Source organism: Emydura macquarii, unplaced genomic scaffold (genome assembly GCF_026122565.2).
Source record: "Emydura macquarii macquarii isolate MOO-44397 ecotype Brisbane River unplaced genomic scaffold, CSIRO-AGI_Emac_v2 contig_691, whole genome shotgun sequence".
NCBI lineage: Eukaryota > Metazoa > Chordata > Testudines > Chelidae > Emydura > Emydura macquarii.
In genome coordinates, this window is record NW_027130828.1 from 288,036 (window position 1) to 305,876 (window position 17,841).

A 17,841-nucleotide genomic window follows, 5' to 3' on the forward strand; every position below is an offset into this window, starting at 1 on the left:
TCAAGCATTACTTAACCTTTTTAATCATTTGCATCATCACTTCCTACACTCTGAACAATGGCTGTGACAGTTGCTAGTGGGGGGAAGATGATGTCAATTTCTCAGATATTGTCTCTAGGCTCTCAGATTTCAGTCAGTTTAATTGCAGTGGAGAATTAATATAAGTGATTGGAGTCTTTGTCACAGCTTCATATGTCATTGTAGATTGTCACAAGGTCCCACATGCTTTAGATCACAGATAAGTTATCATCATCTGATGTGTTCACTGACTGTTCTTTTGTCTGGATGGGACTCTTTATCTGTACTGTAGGTCTCTCCCAAGTACTGTTTCCAGCGTCCTCTATAAATATTGGTAATTTCTCCCCCGTGGTCTCATTCTCTGTATTTACAACACTGTTTTATGTAGCACTTTGTTAACATTCATGATTAATGATGAGTTATATCTCCAGAGTGTTGTATCCCTAATCAGAGATTCTCTGGGAAGCTTTTCTTGAAGGGGTACCCGGCAATGGTAAACATGGGCAATGTCAATGGGAACATTTACACTGTCTCCATAGGCATGTAGGACAGAATGGACTGAAGTCTGAACCACTTTCCTTGGATTAACTATCATTTTTTTAGGATTGAAGATATCTTTTCTGTTAGGCTCTCTGTGAATATGCTGCAGTATGTTAACACCAGGTACAGCATTCCAGGATGTAATGTTGAATATGTCAATGGAAGCATATATAGTTTTTGGGAAGATGTAGTTCTCAAAGAGGAAAACGCCAACTCCTGGATTTTGTTCCTGAAGGCTAGTCATCATCGTTTTCCAGTCCAGGTGTTTAATGGGCAGAATAATTTCATCAATATCATGAAGAAGCACAAACTTGCTCCTGTACATGTTGCGGTAAATACAGTCATTTAGAGCTGTGATTTGTCCGTAGTAGCCAATATGTGTTCCATCTCCCATAAAACTCCAACTAGGAGAAACCTTGAGATATGAAGTAATTGGCCAGGGAATTATCTCGATGATTCCTTCTGCAATGTAAAATTCTAAGACTTTCTCCATCAATTGGCTGCAGCTGTTTTTATAGATCATCACTTTCTGTACCCCAAGAATTTTATACATCTCCATGCTCTGTATAAATTGTAAGACATTATTGTAATTTCCAAACATAGTAGAGATACACACAGTGAATTCAACAGAAAAGGTTTCAGCCTTGCGGTTTTTTATTTCAAACCTTGGTTGCTGGTCAATATCTCCTTCAGGGGACCAATGAATTGATACAAAGTTTGGATCACAGTTTTGAGGTTCCAAACAAAGCAAGTCTGCTGTCGCGTAAGGGAATCCAAATCGATCTGAATGAACATCTATTGTTGCCTTTGATATATATATTTCACCATCAGGCTGGCAACAGAACCAACAGAAAATGTCTTTCACTTTTTCATGGTGAACAATCCCAATCACGCGGGTTATTTTGCTTTCTCTGTTATCAAAATATGGGGCAATGATAAAGGTTCTGGTATCTTTTAAGGCTGTGATTGTATTAGTGGCAATTTCCCCTCTACAGGGGTTGCCTTCTTGTGTTGTTATTCTTGGTTCGGGAGAGTGCCTCTGTGTCCAAAGATAAGGCAGAATTATCATCAAAATGAAAGCGACAATGCAAGCAGCAGCAATAAGGTACGATTTTCTTTTACCGCATATCATTTCAGCACGATTTAAATGCAGATGCAGTTGACTGTTTGCCAGAACTTCAGACAGACACACCTGCAAGAGGGATAACATGAAATGCACGGTCAGACCATGGCACATCATGCCCACTGCTTTGTTTTAGAGAAAGTACTAGTTCTGTTTTCCCTATCTGTACAATAACAATTATCAGTCTTTCAGATGGGTCTCTGTACATTGTGACTTGTCAAAGGACCCTTAATTATAATAGACATATGCCTTTGGATTCTAAAGGTATCTACAAAACCCACCCCAGGCATGTACAGGCCTTACAGCCATTTTAACATATGGGACAATCATCTCCTTTTAAAACTAATGCAATACAATGTATTACTCTTAAAAACTGGGAAGGAAAACTACCTTTCCTCAAAAGTGCCTTCCACTACACCATCCTTCATCCCAGTTTTTCTCCTCTTAGCCTCTGACATCCATCCCTGATCCCCTCTTTCTCCAGTTGCCATGAAATTCCATGTTGTACTGAGCCACAGTAGATGATGCCTTGGGATTCTGCTGTGCCTCAGGATCCTCTATGCCAGTGGTTCCCAACCTTTTTGAGTGAAAGCCCTACTAGTTAAAACTAGGTAAAACACGTGCCCTCCCACCCACCCACCCCTCCATCAGCCATGAACACGTATAACCCCTATAAACACAAACACTAAATTACATCATAGTTAATTAATTAAAAATAAATGACTCTGACCTGAGTAAGAAGCTAAGCCTACTCTGGTGCAGCCACCTCCACATGCCCCATGTGGTCCTGCCTCTTCCCATTCATCATGGACTGAGGGTAATGGAGGCGGGCTCTGGCAGATTGGCCAGGGCTGCTCCAGGCCCCCCCAGCACAGGGCTGCTCCTCTCTGGTCAGGTGTCCCGCCAGTGTGGGGCTGAGGGGGGCTGCTCCTCTGCTCCAGCTGGAGTGGAGTTCAGGGCCACTGCTCCACTCTGGCTGGCACAGAGCTCGGGCGGGAGTGGGGGAGAGGGCTGCGTCCAGCCAGCATGGAGCTTGGGCGGGCTGCTCCTCCACTTCAGCCGGCACAGAGCTTGGGGGGCTAAATGACCTCAATATTATTGAGGCCTCATAGACCCTTTTAATCTTTGGTGCCCTCCCAAGGAGGTCCTGCTCCCCAGGTTGGGAACTGTTGCTCTATGCCAGGAGCCATGGTGCTTCATTGGAGATCCCATAGCAGTTGGGGTGCCCCTTCAGACCCACTGATGCAATTCAGCAGAGAGAAACCCACAGCCTGAGGCAGATGTGTAAAATTTGCTTCAGCCAGCAGAGCAAAAGTGCCAAATTATCTAGGTCAGATAAGTACCATCCAGCTGACCAACACAGGGGTTATTGTATTATTTTGGACAAAGTTTGGTAGCTTACGCGTACAGTCATATGCAGTCCATCACTGAATCTCACGCTTACAGGTATAATTACATGTATATTTAGCCTCTGTACCTCATTTAGCCTCTCTGAGTATGACTAAACTGCAGTTAAACACCTAAGGCTGGCCCATGTCGGCTGACTCATGCTTGTGGGGCTCAGGCTTGAGGGGCTGTTTAACTGTGGTGTAGACATTTGGGCTCAGGCTGGAGCATGAGCTCTGGGACCCTCCTCCTTCACAGGGTCCCAGAGCCTGGGCTCCAGCCTGAGCGCAAACGTCTATTCTGCAATTAAACAGCCCTTTATCCTGAGCCCGAGTCAGCTGATACGGGCCAGCAGCAGGTTTTTAATTGCACTGTAAACTTACTCTCTATGCCTTAGTTCCCCATCTGTAAAAACAATACTTTCTTACCCCTTGAGGATAAATACATTAATGATGTGCACTCAGATATTAAGTGCTCAGATACTATGGTACCATACAAGTACCTAAAACAGATAAGTCAGTTACATGTATGCACACACAATGAATCAGTCTTGCACAGAACAAAAACAAGACAAACACATAAACCTTCTTCTACCCTGAGCTTGCTAATAGACTTTGCCTCGGCCTCACAGGATCTTACTACAGGGCTCAATACATTAGTCACCTCCACACTGGATTGCAACTCACTGTTGTTGGGAACGAGAGTGGGTGCAATGCTGAGACACCAGCTCATACAGAATATGACAGCCCCAGCCATGAGACAGGCTCTTGGGAGCATGTCAGTCTGTTCTCCAGTCCCTCCATAGGTTCCCTGTGTGTTTCTGTTGCTAGTTTGAAGGACTCAGTCCTGATCTTCAAGACCATTACCAGGACAGGACACAGCGACATCAACAACTACATCTCTGCATGACACAGACATCTGTGCTTCTCTGGAAGTCGGCAGCTCACAAGCGCCAGGGATAAGCCTTAAGCAATCTAACTCCCCACCTCAGACAAGCCATGGCTACTATAACAGACTGTACCCCATGACCATCTTTTTCACAAGACTATTATACATTTTGTACAGAGTATGCCTTGTTAAGGTATCACTTCAAAGTTCACTATCTGCTGAACATTACTGTCCAGGTAAAATATGTGTGGCAACTTTGTATGTAAAGTTATAAGATTCTACTGTATAACATCACTGTAACATGTTCCAAAGTTAAAAAGGCAGGCTCAAATTAGTTTTTCAGAGACAAAGACAAAATGGCGGCCCAGCAAGGTATCAGCATAAGCAGATGATTATATACTATCACCTAGTTAAGCGTCAAGAAGAAGGGTGTGAGCGAGACCTTTACATATTGACAACGGGATAGCTAGGAGCTTCCATGCAAACAGCCTGCCTGTCACCTGAACCCCTGCTGGAGATAATCCTCAAAGAGGGGAGAAGAGTATAAGTAAAAGAAACAGTAGCCTCCAAATCACCTCTCCCCACATCCCATCTCTACTCACAGCAGCTACAATATTTAAAAGACACAGTGGCGTCACTGAATTGTTGAAGGGCTCCTGGTTGGGAGGCTTTACAGCCCGTAGACTGCTGTAAGCATATGGTTAGATAAAACCTTTGCTTTGAATCCATTTAGCTTGCTAAATTACACATTAGTTTACATGTTATCTTTTATTTTCTTTGTAATGAATGACTATCTTCACTTGTAGTTACTTAATATCTATGTTTCTGTAGTTAATAAACTTGTTTTATTGTTTTTATCTTAACCAGCGTGTTTAGATTGAAGTGCTTTGGAACCTCCACTTGAGATAAGAGGGTTGGTGCATATCATTTTCCATTGACGAAATGATGGACTTTTTATGAGCTGGTATATGTGCAGAACGAGAGACTTGGGCAGTACAAGATGCACATTTCTGGGAACAAATCGGGCACTGGGAATTTTCTGGTGTCATCCTGTATGTAATTCATGAGTGGCTGGCCAGACCAGTCATGTAATTCAGCTGGGAGTGATTTTGCATGCTAGAGGCTGTGTGTAAGCAGGACCAGGAGTGGTTTGTTCTCACAGCAAAGAAGTGAAAAGGCACCCCAGGTTAGAGATTTAAGGAGACATAGCGGTTCAGCATTACAGATTATACCCTGGGGAATGTCACAGCTACCAATTAACTTCTCCACTGCTTTCCCGCTGAGTGCTTCCCAAGAGGAGAAGGAGGCACTATGGAGACGGATCTTGTGGTAGAAGAGAAATACAAAGCTAAAAAGACACATTTATACCCTTTTACTGCTTTATGAAGCTTCTCTCCCCCAATCCTCATTATATAAAGATGCCTAAGTTTATTGTATCCACTGTGACGGGTCCAGCCCTGACAGCTATAGGAGGGTGCTTTTTTTTTTTTTTTTTTTTTTGAAAATAAGTTTATTGCAATTGCATACATTGCTGCATTTTTAGAATGTACAAAAGAAATATGCAATTTAAATTTTTTGCATTATGTACTATTTACAAGATTTCACCACATAACAACAGGGATTTAGTAAAAAGGTTAGATGTCCTGTGAAGAAAGACTATTGGTATAGATGGCCAGAGGCTATAAGCCCCTTTTTCAACATGTTACTGCTGAGCCTGGTGTTTATTTACAGGTGCCCTTCCCAGCAGCAGACTAAAGTCTACATTTTTTTTACAATCTTTTTTATACCTTGTAACTGCTGGAAGGCATATATATCAGCCCCAAGCTTAGCAATTCCTTGTTCCCTGGGTGATCAGCTGGGGCTACTCCAGGGCAATTAGGCCAGCTGAGGCCAATCAAGGAGCTTGCCCCAGCAGTTAAAAGTCTCCCTGTCAGGCAGATGGGAGCAGCTAAGAGGGAGTTGAGTGGAGCAGAGCTGCTGCTGCAAGGTATGGAGCTGGTGGAGGAGCTAGTGTGGGTATGGCGAGAGCACCCAGCCACGGGAGTTAAGAAGGAGCCTGTCCAGGCAAGACCAGAGGACGCCGGCCTCAAAGAGCCTGAAGGAGGACCACAAGCCAGGGGGGGCTACAGACGAGCGACCCAGGGAAGGTAGTAGCCCCTGGACTAAGCTGTTTGAGGCTACTCCTCGCAGGGTCCCTGGGTCGGGGCCCGGGGTAGAGGGCGGGACCGGGCCCCCCCTCCCACTTCTATCCAGCCACACCACCAGCACAGCCGAAGGGAGTGCAGACCCATGGGGCCAAACAGGCCCACCTCACCTCACCACACCACGTATTAATTCTCTTTAAAGCCATGGCGCAATAGGCAAGATTTTGTATTGCTGCTGAAATGTTGCACAGTGTTTCCAAAATATATTTCCATACACCTAATTCTAAACCATTAAACAAGGTTACTTACCAGTAACTCTTGTTCTTCAAGATGTGTTGCTCATATCCATTCCAATATAGGTGTGTGCATACCCCATGCACAGATTACCGGAACTTTTTTCCCTAGTAAGCCCCGCAGGGCCAGCTTAGGCGTCTCCTGGAGTGCTGTGCTCATATCACGGTATAAAGGGCGCTGCTGGCCCCGTGGGTCCCCAGTCCCTTCTTTCTGCCTACTCCGACAGTGGGGACGGGGGGTGGGTTTGGAATGGATATGAGCAACACACCTCAAAGAACAACAGTTCAGAATCCTGAGTACACTGAGCCACAGATCCATTCCATGGAGACTCTGTCACCCTCATGGGTGATCTTAGTGTACCTAATACTACCAGTTACAGGAGAAATGGGATTTCAATCAGAAGCACAGCTGAGTGAAGACAAACAATGAGGGGAGTGCCACCTGCTTTTTCTACACCTTCAGTTACATGGAGTTTCATTTCATTCTTACAGGATTTGGTTCTGTGCACTCTGCCTGGCTCTAGGTGGTGGAGTGAGGAATGGATTCAGATCTATTCTTAAAGGGTCACATTAAGGTAGGACCATTACAAACTGGCATATCCTATACCTCATAATATTAATTTGTTTAAATATGCCTGACCCTTCCTCTAAGTTCATGTCATACAATTAATACATGCCCTAATAATTCAAAACATCACATTAAAATACCCAACATTAAAAACTGTGCACCCTACCTGCCCTCCACTGCTCTTCGAGAACACCAGCGAGACAGAACTTGCACTACAGCAGGTCCTCAAGATCAACAGGCTTCAGGCGTGATCAGACTAAAAGTAAGTGGGGACGAAGTCGAGAGTCAACCCTTCATTAAACCCTCCCAGCCCCAGGCATCATCTCACCCTTTATCAGACTTCCATCGCTTCAGCCTCTGGGCTGTGCAAAGACAAGGCGAAGACGCCACCCATGAACAAGTCTGCCTACCGCGGCAAGAGCTCCTAGCCCTGCCACACCATTATGCGTGGGCCCCATTAGTGGAGGAGCTGATCGCACGGGTTCAGCGCAGCCAGGTGACCGTCAGCCCTCCGAGGAGTCTTCGGACTAAAGAGCAAAGGGCAGGGGCTCTACTCAGGCCTGCCTGCAGCCGGGGAACGGGCACGGGGTGCTGCACCACCAGCTGTGCACACCCACCAGCACAGGGAGCAGAGAAGGCTCCGCCTTCAAGAGCCCGTTTATGGGACAAGGTCCAATACGCCCCAAAGCAACGATTCGACAGGCGCCGCGCCCCACACGAGGCCCAGCACAGACCAGCGTGGCGGTTGGCAAAGAGCACAGCTGGCGCGCGCGGCGGGAGGCCGGCTCTCCCCGAGAGAGGGTCAGCGCCGGCTGCGCCCACCAACCGCTTCAACTGCCTTCGGACCGGTTACTCTGGCACGCGCTGCAGCAGGAGAGCCGAGCCGAGCCCCCTCCTCCCCCCATCTGCCGAGCCCCTCTCCGCTGCTGCCAGCGCCAGCAGCCGCCTCGCTTCACCTCAGTTCCTGCTTCCGGGACCCTTCGCGCCGCTCTCCCAGAGCTAGGCCTGTACCCGGGCCGGGCCGGGCCGCCCTCCCCAGGCTGGGGCAGTTCCTGACCCACCTGTTCCTGACCCAGCGCTGCTCCTGCCGGGGCTCCGCGCGAGCGTCCGTGTCCGTGTCGGTGCCGGGGCAGAGGAACGGCCCCGCGTCTCCCAGAGGGGTGGGGAGCGGCTCGTCAACTTCCCTCCTGCGCGAACAGCGTCTGACCCGAGGGCCGGGCCCTGTCGTTTCCTGCCCTGAGGAAGGGGTCGGGTGCGCGTCCGGATTGGCTGCTGCTCTCCAGGTCAGCGACAGGGCAGCGGGGAAAGCAGCCAATTAGTGGGGGGCGGGGGCCGGCAGCGGAGCCCGGGCTGCGCGCGGCCGCTCCGTTGCTCGGGTGATTTGTTCAGCCCCGCTCGCTCCGGGGCAGGCCCAGGCGGGCCGAGGAGCTCGAGGGCGCTCCCTGCTTGGCGCGCGGCTGGCAGGTGGCGGCGGGGCAGCTGCCGCCAGCCGCGCTCCGAGGAGCAGGACGGGTTCCTAGCCGCGCGTCGGGCAGCACTTGGTGTCGGCGCCCGGCTGCCCCAGCCGCCACCCCGGCTCCAGCAGGGAGGATCTCGTCCGTGCAGGTGCCTGGCTGGGCGGGGGTGCAGAGGCCTAGCTACGGGTTTGTTTGTTTGTTTTGTTTTTTTTTGGGGGGGGGGGGGGTCGATTAGGAGCGGCCGTTTCAGCAGTAATCTCATTAGCTGGTTAGAATGCGTTTTAGGCTGAATTCACCGGTGCGGGCTCGTTCTTATGCAGCCCCACCTACTTAAAGTGGGTTTATAGGGTGGCCCAAACGTAGACGGTGAATCCTGTTCCAGATGGGGCAGAGTTAAATCCGAATAGCCCATCCACAAAGGACCTAAAGTACGTGACCAGAGAAAATGACCATTTGAACATCTATTGATGGAATACAGTTCAAAAGTTCCTAATGGACAAGTGAGGGCCCTGAGGATAAACTTGGCGCAAAGAGGGAGCACCACAGGAACATGCATTTCAAGCTGGAGAGAAGCAAAGAACAGGACGACAAGGCTGGAGCTCCACTTACAGCCAAGAGAGAAAACTGATTCTTCTCTGAAGTGACACTTTCCCACATTAAAACATAGGGGGTAATCCTATGACATTCAAATCCAGCAAATTTAAAATTGATATAGGAGCTACTTTTAACCCAAACATAATTAACTGGTATATCCATCCTGAAGACCTATTTAGTTCAAGAAACTAGCTAAGTCTTTTGCTTATTTATTCTATTTGTGTTTTCACACTTAAATGATGTGAGGTATTGAATGGTGGAGAATAGGGAGGGGAACTTCACAAAACTCTGAACAGCAAACACATTAATAATTGCATATCTTCAACCCATCACATGGCTTGTGCAGTCTGATCTAGCTGTATCCTCAACCTTGATCTGCCTTTATACACTCTTTTCTTTTTGTGACTGTACAAAGAGACTTTTTTTGTATTTGGGTGCTATCACAATATTAATTACCATCATCTATAGAACTCATTGCAACAGGATATCATTGATAGGATTCAAAAAGTTTTATACATTTTTCTGGCTAAGGAGGATCCATAGTTACAATGAGAAGATAAACAATGAGAGAGGTGTATTAACCCTCATGCTCCAGGACATAAATCAGCCACTGACAAGGTTAGAAAGAAACTTCCTTTAGGGGCAGGTTATTCCATAATTGCAATTACGGAGTTTCTTGCACCTTCTTGTGAAGCATCTGGTGCTGTTCATTGCTGGAGACAGGATATTGGACTTCATAGACCTTTGTCTGATGTGCTATGGCAATTTCTTATGTTCCTGTGTTTATAAAGCATGGTGCTTTATAGTTAATTGTAAAAAAAGACACATTCCTTACATTGTACAATCCAAAGTTACCTCCAGCCAGCTTCATACGTGTTAAAACAGCAAGAGATGCACAATAATTTTGTCATGTTTTGGTGCTCAAATTTTGGAATAAGAGAGAAACTTGTGGCAATACAACACCAGCTAATGATTTTCCTCCCAGCCTTATTATGAAGCAAAACTGGCCAGTCTGGGTTCTACAGATCATAGAGAAACCTCTCATCATTTGTAGTATACAGTTTTGACTGGTATAAACACAACAAGCACAGTCAATCCATGCAGGAAGTAACAGCATATGCAAAAGAAACAGCATAAGAGATGGTAATCAAAATATAGGCAGCTAATGGTCTGGTAATTCACAGCAATCAAATCTCCTGCTTCTCTAGTTACTGGAACAGTGTCTCTGAGGATACAGTGGAATTAACAGAAAACAATAAATTGATGTGCAAATGACTACGGCTGGGCTGTCAATGCAATGATTCTCAGGGACTACAGTCCGAAGAGTGCATATGTGAGGGTTATTAGCATATTTAATTTTTTTAAATAGAGATTGTGGGTGGTGAATGTTCAAGGAAGGACCCTCTATAATATTGACAGCAGTTATTCATTTCTTATCTTGTGCTCTTTTTTAATTGTCCTATTGTCATCAATTAGCCTTCTCTTGGATGTCCCCTCGTGACCTCATAGCAGCCTTGGAAGCAGTCCCTCCTCTCAGCTTCCCCTCTTGGTTCCTCAGTAAAATTAAAAAAGAGGCTTTTACAAGTCCAGTAACAAAAGCTCTCCTCAGTATCTGGTTCAAAATTAAACACACAAATCTTCCCTCCTGCTTTTTGCTGGCACAGCCTCCAAACTCTCCCAGTGTCTAAGTCTTTCCTGCTTTAGCAGACTACTCCTAGCCCTTCCTAGCAGGAGCTGATCTCAAAGTTTTCCCTGCAAGAGCCTCTCTCACTCTCCGAAGTCTTTCTACAGTCTCATAGAATCATAGAATATTAGAGTTGGAAGGGACCTCAGGAGGTCATCTAGTCCAACCCCCTGCTCAAAGCAGGACCAACCTCAGCTATATCATCCCAACCAGGGCTTTGTCAAGCCTCAGCTTAAAAACCTCTAAGGATGGAGATTCCACCACCTCCCTAGGTAACCCATTCCAATGCTTCACCACCCTCCTAGTAAAAAACTTTTTCCTAATGTCCAACCTAGACCTCCCGCCCTGCAACTTGAGACCGTTGCTCCTTGTTCTGTCATCTGCCACCACCGAGAACAGCCTAGCCCCATCCTCCCTGGAACCCCCTTTCAGGTAGTTAAAAGCTGCTATCAAATCCCCCTCACTCTTCTCTTTTGCAGACTAAACAAGCCCAGTTCCCTCAGCCTCTCCTCATAAGTCCTGTGCTCCAGCCCCCTAATCATTTTGGTTGCCCTCCGCTGCACTCTCTCCAAATTGTCTACATCCTTTTTGTAGTGGGGGGCCCAAAACTGGACACAGTATTCTAAATGCGGCCTCACCAATGCCGAATAGAGGGGAATAATCACTTCCCGTGACCTGCTGGCAATGCCCCTCCTAATGCAGCCCAATATGCCTTTAGCCTTCTTGACAACCAGGGCACACTGCTGACTCATATCCAGCTTTTTATCCACCGTTACCCCCAGGTCCTTTTCTGCAGAGCTGCTGCCCAGCTCGTCGGTCCCCAGTCTATAGCTGTGCATGGGATTCTTCCTTCCTAAGTGGAGGACTCTGCACTTGTCCTTGTTGAACCTCATGAGATTTCTTTTGGCCCAATCCTCCAGTTTGTTTAGGTCACTCTGTATCCTATCCCTACCTTCCAGGGTATCTACCACTCCCCCCAGCTTAGTGTCGTCCGCAAACTTGCTGAGGGTGCAATCTACCCCATCCTCCAGATCATTAATAAAGATGTTGAACAAAACCGGCCCCAGGACCGACCCCTGGGGAACTCCACTTGTGACCGGTTGCCAGCTAGACATGGAGCCATTGATCACTACACGTTGAGCCCTATGCTCTAGCCAGTTCTCTATCCATTTTATAGTCCATTCATCCAACCCATACTTCTTTAACTTGCTGATAAGAATACTGTGCGAGACAGTATCAAAAGCTTTGCTAAAGTCAAGGTATATCACAACCACCGCCTTCCCTACATCCACAGAGCCAGTCACCTCATCATAGAAAGCAATCAGGTTGGTCAGGCATGACTTTCCCTTGGTGAATCCGTGTTGACTGTTCCTGATCACCTTCCTCTCCTCCAAGTGCCTTAAAATGGATTCCTTAAGGACCTGCTCCATGATTTTTCCAGGGATTGAGGTGAGGCTGACCGGTCTGTAGTTCCCTGGATCCTCTTTCCTCCCTTTTTTGAAGATGGGCACTATATTTGCTTTTTTCCAGCTTTTTGCTTCCTTTTATAGGGGAACAGCTGATCTCTCTCAGGTGTGCCTCTTCAGTAATCAGCATTACTATAGCTCTTAAGGAACCACCATCTGGTTACACCTACCTTAGTAATTTAAAACAACCACCGCAAATCTTAAGTCTGAACTGTTTGGTGTGAATGTATGTATGATGAGCACTTTCTGAGATGCAGAATGTGGACTAAAGAAGTCTGAAAAAATGGCACCTTTCTGTCCTAATCATTTTTTATATCTAATTTTCTCATACATAAGTCAACATGTCTCTCTCTTGGGATCTAAAAACCAAGCTAATCACTAAATCACCAATCATAAAGATTATGAAAAACACAGCTTTTGATGATAATGTATGAAGCAGACCATAATATGCCTTTCTATTCCACACTGGTATGGACGCTGCTGGAACTAAACATTTGGTTTTGCCAGTAACCAAAGCAGATATAAATTACTGGGCTGACAAGTAAAGGAGCAGAGAATGTGGTACCTGGTCACCAGAAGACGATAACTTTCTATCCTTCCATTGTTGCCTCCAGTGTGCCCTGTCCAAGCAAGCTGTCTCTTTCTTTGCTCTCCAATTCCCCTCTCAATGCTCCTTGCCCTTATAAGATTCCACCAATCAATTCTGAATCTACCCCTACAACCAGGGCTCTGATACCCTCCCACAAAGTTCTGGCTTCATTAACCAAGACAAATACATTATGTTCACGTGTGACAAATACTTTCACCTCAATACCAGTATTTTCCATACTACTAAAGGAAACTCACCATTTTGCTCAGCCCATCTGTAAAAGATCGCAGTGGAATGTATAGCTCTGAAATATATTGGAAAACAAAACTAATGATCTTATGCATGAATTGTATGTAAACAATTTACTTACCTGTGTTAAGTGACTAAAACAACTTAAAACATTTAATTTACTTTTCATTAATCTATTTGCTTTTTGTATGTCACTTAGTAGATGCATATGCAATAGCAAGAAGCTGTATGATTTGGGACTTGACAAAACTCAGCCCTAACCAGTGATGACTGTTTTGGTCACTTGTATATCTTGGTCCACTCCTCTGTAAAACTGAGAAGCTGACTTCCAACAGGGAAAGAATGCCTGTAAGCAGAACCCACATGTGGGCAGCACTCTTTCTCCAATTCTTTATTATCTGTAGTTTCTAGTCCACAGCCATCTCTGGGCTGGAATGAGAATATCCTTTACAGGATACTTGGAGCAGTTTAAAAATGTGACAAACTCACACATTAATAGAGCGCAGCTATAAGAAACATCACATCAAATCTCTGTAATTTCAGATACCTGGTTTAAAAATGTGAGAAGTTTATCTGCACTGTGACCCACCTAGTATGCTCCTGGTGTGTAAAATAAAGTAATAGAAATAAACATTAAAAGAGTTCCAGTTCAATTTCCTATCACTTTTTACTGTGAACTCCAAAAGTAATTCCTTAGGCTTCAAAAAGTTTAATAAGCTCTTCAATAGTCAGCTTTGCCAGGCCATTTATCTGGGACAGTATACTACATTTTAGTACATCACTGCAATGTAGGAACGATTTCTCTTGGAAAGATGAACCTTTATCCCCCTACCTCCCTTTTTCTCAACTCGACACTTGAAGCCTTGAGAGAACAAAAGGGAGATTGGGAAAATGGATAGGGGCAGCCTAGAATAAGCACTTTCTAAATTAGTGTTTCTCATCCTTCCCTGTGTGCTAATCTGGCTAGTTCTCTCATTTATAGGCTAGTAGGGGAGCAAATTCTCATCAATTTACTTCTCCCACCAAAACTGATTGCTGGTTCAACAAAAAGAATTGTTTGTGAGGAGTAAGATGTACTCATCAGCATTTGCGATCAGCATTAACAGATTCCTTATGATTGCGGTACTTGAAGGAGGAGCATAAAACAACATTTATAATGGAAATTCAGATTTTTCTGCAAAAGCAAATTCTAAGACCCAAGCATTTTCTGAGATTGCAGAAGTAATAGGAGGTGTCTTATTTTACAGGAGGAGAAAGAAAAATGAATGAAGTCCATTTAATGAAAGTGAGTGTCGTCGTCTCATTTAGCACCTGGAAAAGCAACTGGTATGCAACTTGTGGTCATTAGGGTTCCCATTAGATTCCTTCATATTATTTCCTCAGGCAAATTCCCATTAAATCCATAATGCTGTAAAAGTTGGACCCTCTGTGCTTTTCTTCCTGTGGAACATATTGACCTTGAAGAGGGTGAGGAAGATGTTTGCAGAGGAGGAAAATATTTGTAGTTAATAGAAATCTTTCTACATTTAAGGTAGAGAGGGATGGAAGTGTTACAGGCTAGGGTAAAGTTCTCCAGACAACCAATTCCTCCATGCTGATCCTTGTCCAAGAGATACCTCCACTGGGCACACAATTGTCAGGCTTTCCTCTTCAGCAACAGGCAGGATTTCAAGGCCCAGACCCTGCATTACTGAAGTCAGTGGGTGCTTTCATAGAATTTAAAGACAGAAGGAATCACTATAAACATCACTTCTGATGTATTGCATAACACAAGTCAGAGAATTTCACCGAAGGAATTATTTTTCTATTAATTTATATTAGCCCAGGATCAGATCCCAAATGTCTGAATCCTGTTTAATGAGCATGAAGGAAACATGCCTTTGACATTAAAAGCCAATGTGTTGTGTTGATTAAACTTTATTTCTTTTGAGAGTCACATAATTGGGAAGTCATGGTTTGTCTGTACTTCTAGGCATAGACAGATCTTAACAAGAGAATAAAGAATTTTATCTAAAGTTCTCACATTGTATGAGTGGAAGTTTGGAACAATTTTCCTTTTTCTCTGTCCATATTTTAATCCTGTCATATCTGCTTTATAAATGACTGTACTTTATGCAACTGTAAAGTGTAGTGTCCAACTATGTTATTGTTTAATCACAAAGAACAGTTTGATGTGCTTGAGCTGAGAAGTCCTATTTCATTGTGTTCCTCTAATCTACTCTTAATACATTGCATTGTTAACAATCTGATAGTCGGATTCACAACCAAAAGCGTTTGTTAAAATAAACTATTTTTTTACATTAAAGTATTTAATTAGTGAAACAATCATAATCAATGTAACAAGCTGAAATACAGCGACTTGATACAAGACTGAGGTAACAAAATACTTTGCCAAAAACCTAAAGACTCCCACACCAGGGTTAAAAGTACAGTGGTTATTATGGGTGAGACAATTCACAAAAGTTATAGAAAGAATATGTACACAAATGGCATGCAGTGGGCTGCTGAAAAATACGGCCAAAAAACAGTGCAACAGTGTTCACTAGAAACAAACTGAAATATAGAAATTGGTTTATATTGTAATATGATGGATTGTAAATTGAAAACTTCTGTCTATGCCTCAATTGTGTGCTAATTGGACAAACATGCATTTTGGCACTAAATTACTTTAAAATGACACACACACTAATAAATTAATAATAAATATTGCCTTAATATAGCTCCTATTTTCACAAATCTGAAATTAGTTATCCTGAAAAACAGGCCAAAAAGGCCTATTTTTACAAAACAGCTAAACCTTTGCTGTGACTGATACCACTTGCAATGTGTGTGATATCCTTTCATAGAGATGATATTTTAATTAGTACCACTATGCAATGTCTATTATTTCAACAGCAGCTTTTAATTCATAGTAAAGGTGTCAGATACTGAGTCCACAAAAATCAATAATTATTATAATTCATACTTTTTGTATTAAACATTAAACTATTTAAGAATGGATTAAGCTAATAACATTCATATACTGTTCTCTAATTCGCATTCATTTTATCTTCTCAAATGCTGTGCAGCACAATTATTGAGATATACTGCTAGAATTTTAAGACATATTACACAAGGCAAAATAACATAATTGGCATGTTCAGCTCTGTTTTCCATAATACTATCTGCTCTGCAACTGGTGATCAGCTCAGGCGTTCATTTTACTAATTCTTTAAAAACTTTCAAAATGCAAATTACTGAAAGTCTCAAGTAGCATTATTTTGAGGTTTTATTCTCTCCACAGACACACATACAATTTCCATCCATTGCAATATGAGAGACTCCTGGATATTGGAGTCACTATTGTGTATGTTTTCTCATTCATGCCAAAAATAATTCAGAGCCTATCATAGTTTCACATTTGAACTCCTATCTTTCGGGATTTGCTATAGAGGTGAAGGGATCAGATGTTTGGAACTTCTCTGCCAGCTTCTAAAGGGCTTTTCTTGAGAAAGATGATGCTTTCTAAAGATGAAAACCCTCTCTGCCCTCAGTGGAATAATATCTACAATGTCCTACAAGGCTTTGAATTCTAGAAGCCCTCAAGATCTAAATGGGTTCCAGCTTTTCCCATTACTAGCCTATCTGTTAACTGAGAGTGTCACTTCAAGATGAAACCTGTTGCAGTCTCAGTTGCCGCAACATCCATTACTTAATCTGAATTACAAGTACAGTAGAAAAAAACAGTGAAAATTCGCTGTTTCTTCCCTCCCTGATTACATCTAAAAATGGCTTTAGAAATTTTTACATACTTCCTTGGCCTCCTAATAGGGAAGTCAGGTTAATGACTATTACAATTTTAAATAATTTTATATTTAGCAATGACCAAATTCTCTTGTTAATGTGGTAACTGAGCATTTGCAAAATGTTTTGCTGCAAGGATTTCAGAAGGACTTGTGGTACAGGATCCCAGCACAGGGGGAATACCCACATTCCAATAGAGCAGAACAAGATAGATGTAGCTCTTGTGATCTCACCTGTGCATGACTGGTGTATAAAAGCACTTCCTATGTAAGTAGGTTGCAGAGCTATTGGGGAACCATTAGAATTTGTTGAGTTAAAAATTCTGCTCTGATGAATGTGCAATTTAACCTTTGATACTTGAGGGTAGGATTTACCTGCATCTACACTGTCCTCATCCTCCTTGATACTCATTTGGTTGGCAGTCTGGAAAATACAAGTACTCGAAATGTTAATGGTTGGTAATGCATTTTAGTCCCTCATTTTTTTACATTATGTCACAAGACCCTTTGTAAAACTGCCTGCCAGTGCTCATGATGGCAAAATGCATATTTATTCACGAACAGTTTGGAATTTATTGTATCAGGTGGGTCACTCTCCATTCTTATCAGTAGTCATGGAAGCTCCAAAAGCCTTTATGATCAATTAGGCAAAGTGGTAAATCAGGATGTTTGAATATGTTATGTATGTGGAGGCGGTGTTGTCGTTAAATACAATTGAAAAAAGCAACAGCATTGTATGTGGCATTACATTGTAGCTTTGGCTTAAACACAGAAATGCAAGGACATTTTAGATACAGGCAGCACTCCAGTGCTCCTGATTAACAGCAGCTCTGTTTTATAAGAATTCTGCATAAGGGGATGGCAAGTTAGATCTTCAGCCTTTACTCCTTAGCATTTGAGGGCTTAGGTCAGACCTATACCATTACAATAATTCAATCTAAGATGGTTCATTCCTCTGGATGCTGCAGATAGATTAGATATGTATACACATACAGACACCCACACTACACTTACATATACGTGCACCTATGCTTTCATTTGAATGGCAGTCCAGAGAATA

At 43.7% G+C, this 17,841-nt stretch overlaps 1 protein-coding gene across 5 annotated transcripts; it reads right to left on the reverse strand.

The window, feature by feature from the left end:
* Nucleotides 1–8,164, reverse strand: LOC137148719 (uncharacterized). Of its 5 annotated transcripts, none has more exons than XM_067541659.1 (4): nucleotides 8,022–8,164; nucleotides 7,127–7,216; nucleotides 2,072–2,258; nucleotides 1–1,750 (listed from the first exon to the last, which is right to left on the reverse strand). In XM_067541659.1, the coding sequence occupies exon 4, from the start codon at nucleotides 1,688–1,690 to the stop codon at nucleotides 386–388; it is 1,305 nt and encodes a 434-aa protein (XP_067397760.1). In that variant the 5' UTR covers nucleotides 1,691–1,750; nucleotides 2,072–2,258; nucleotides 7,127–7,216; nucleotides 8,022–8,164; the 3' UTR covers nucleotides 1–385. The 5 variants fall into 5 exon arrangements, with proteins under 5 accessions (XP_067397760.1, XP_067397762.1, XP_067397758.1 ...); XM_067541661.1 differs by lacking the exon at nucleotides 8,022–8,164 and adding an exon at nucleotides 7,578–7,844; XM_067541657.1 differs by lacking the exon at nucleotides 2,072–2,258.
* Between the last annotated feature and the right edge of the window lie 9,677 nt (nucleotides 8,165–17,841).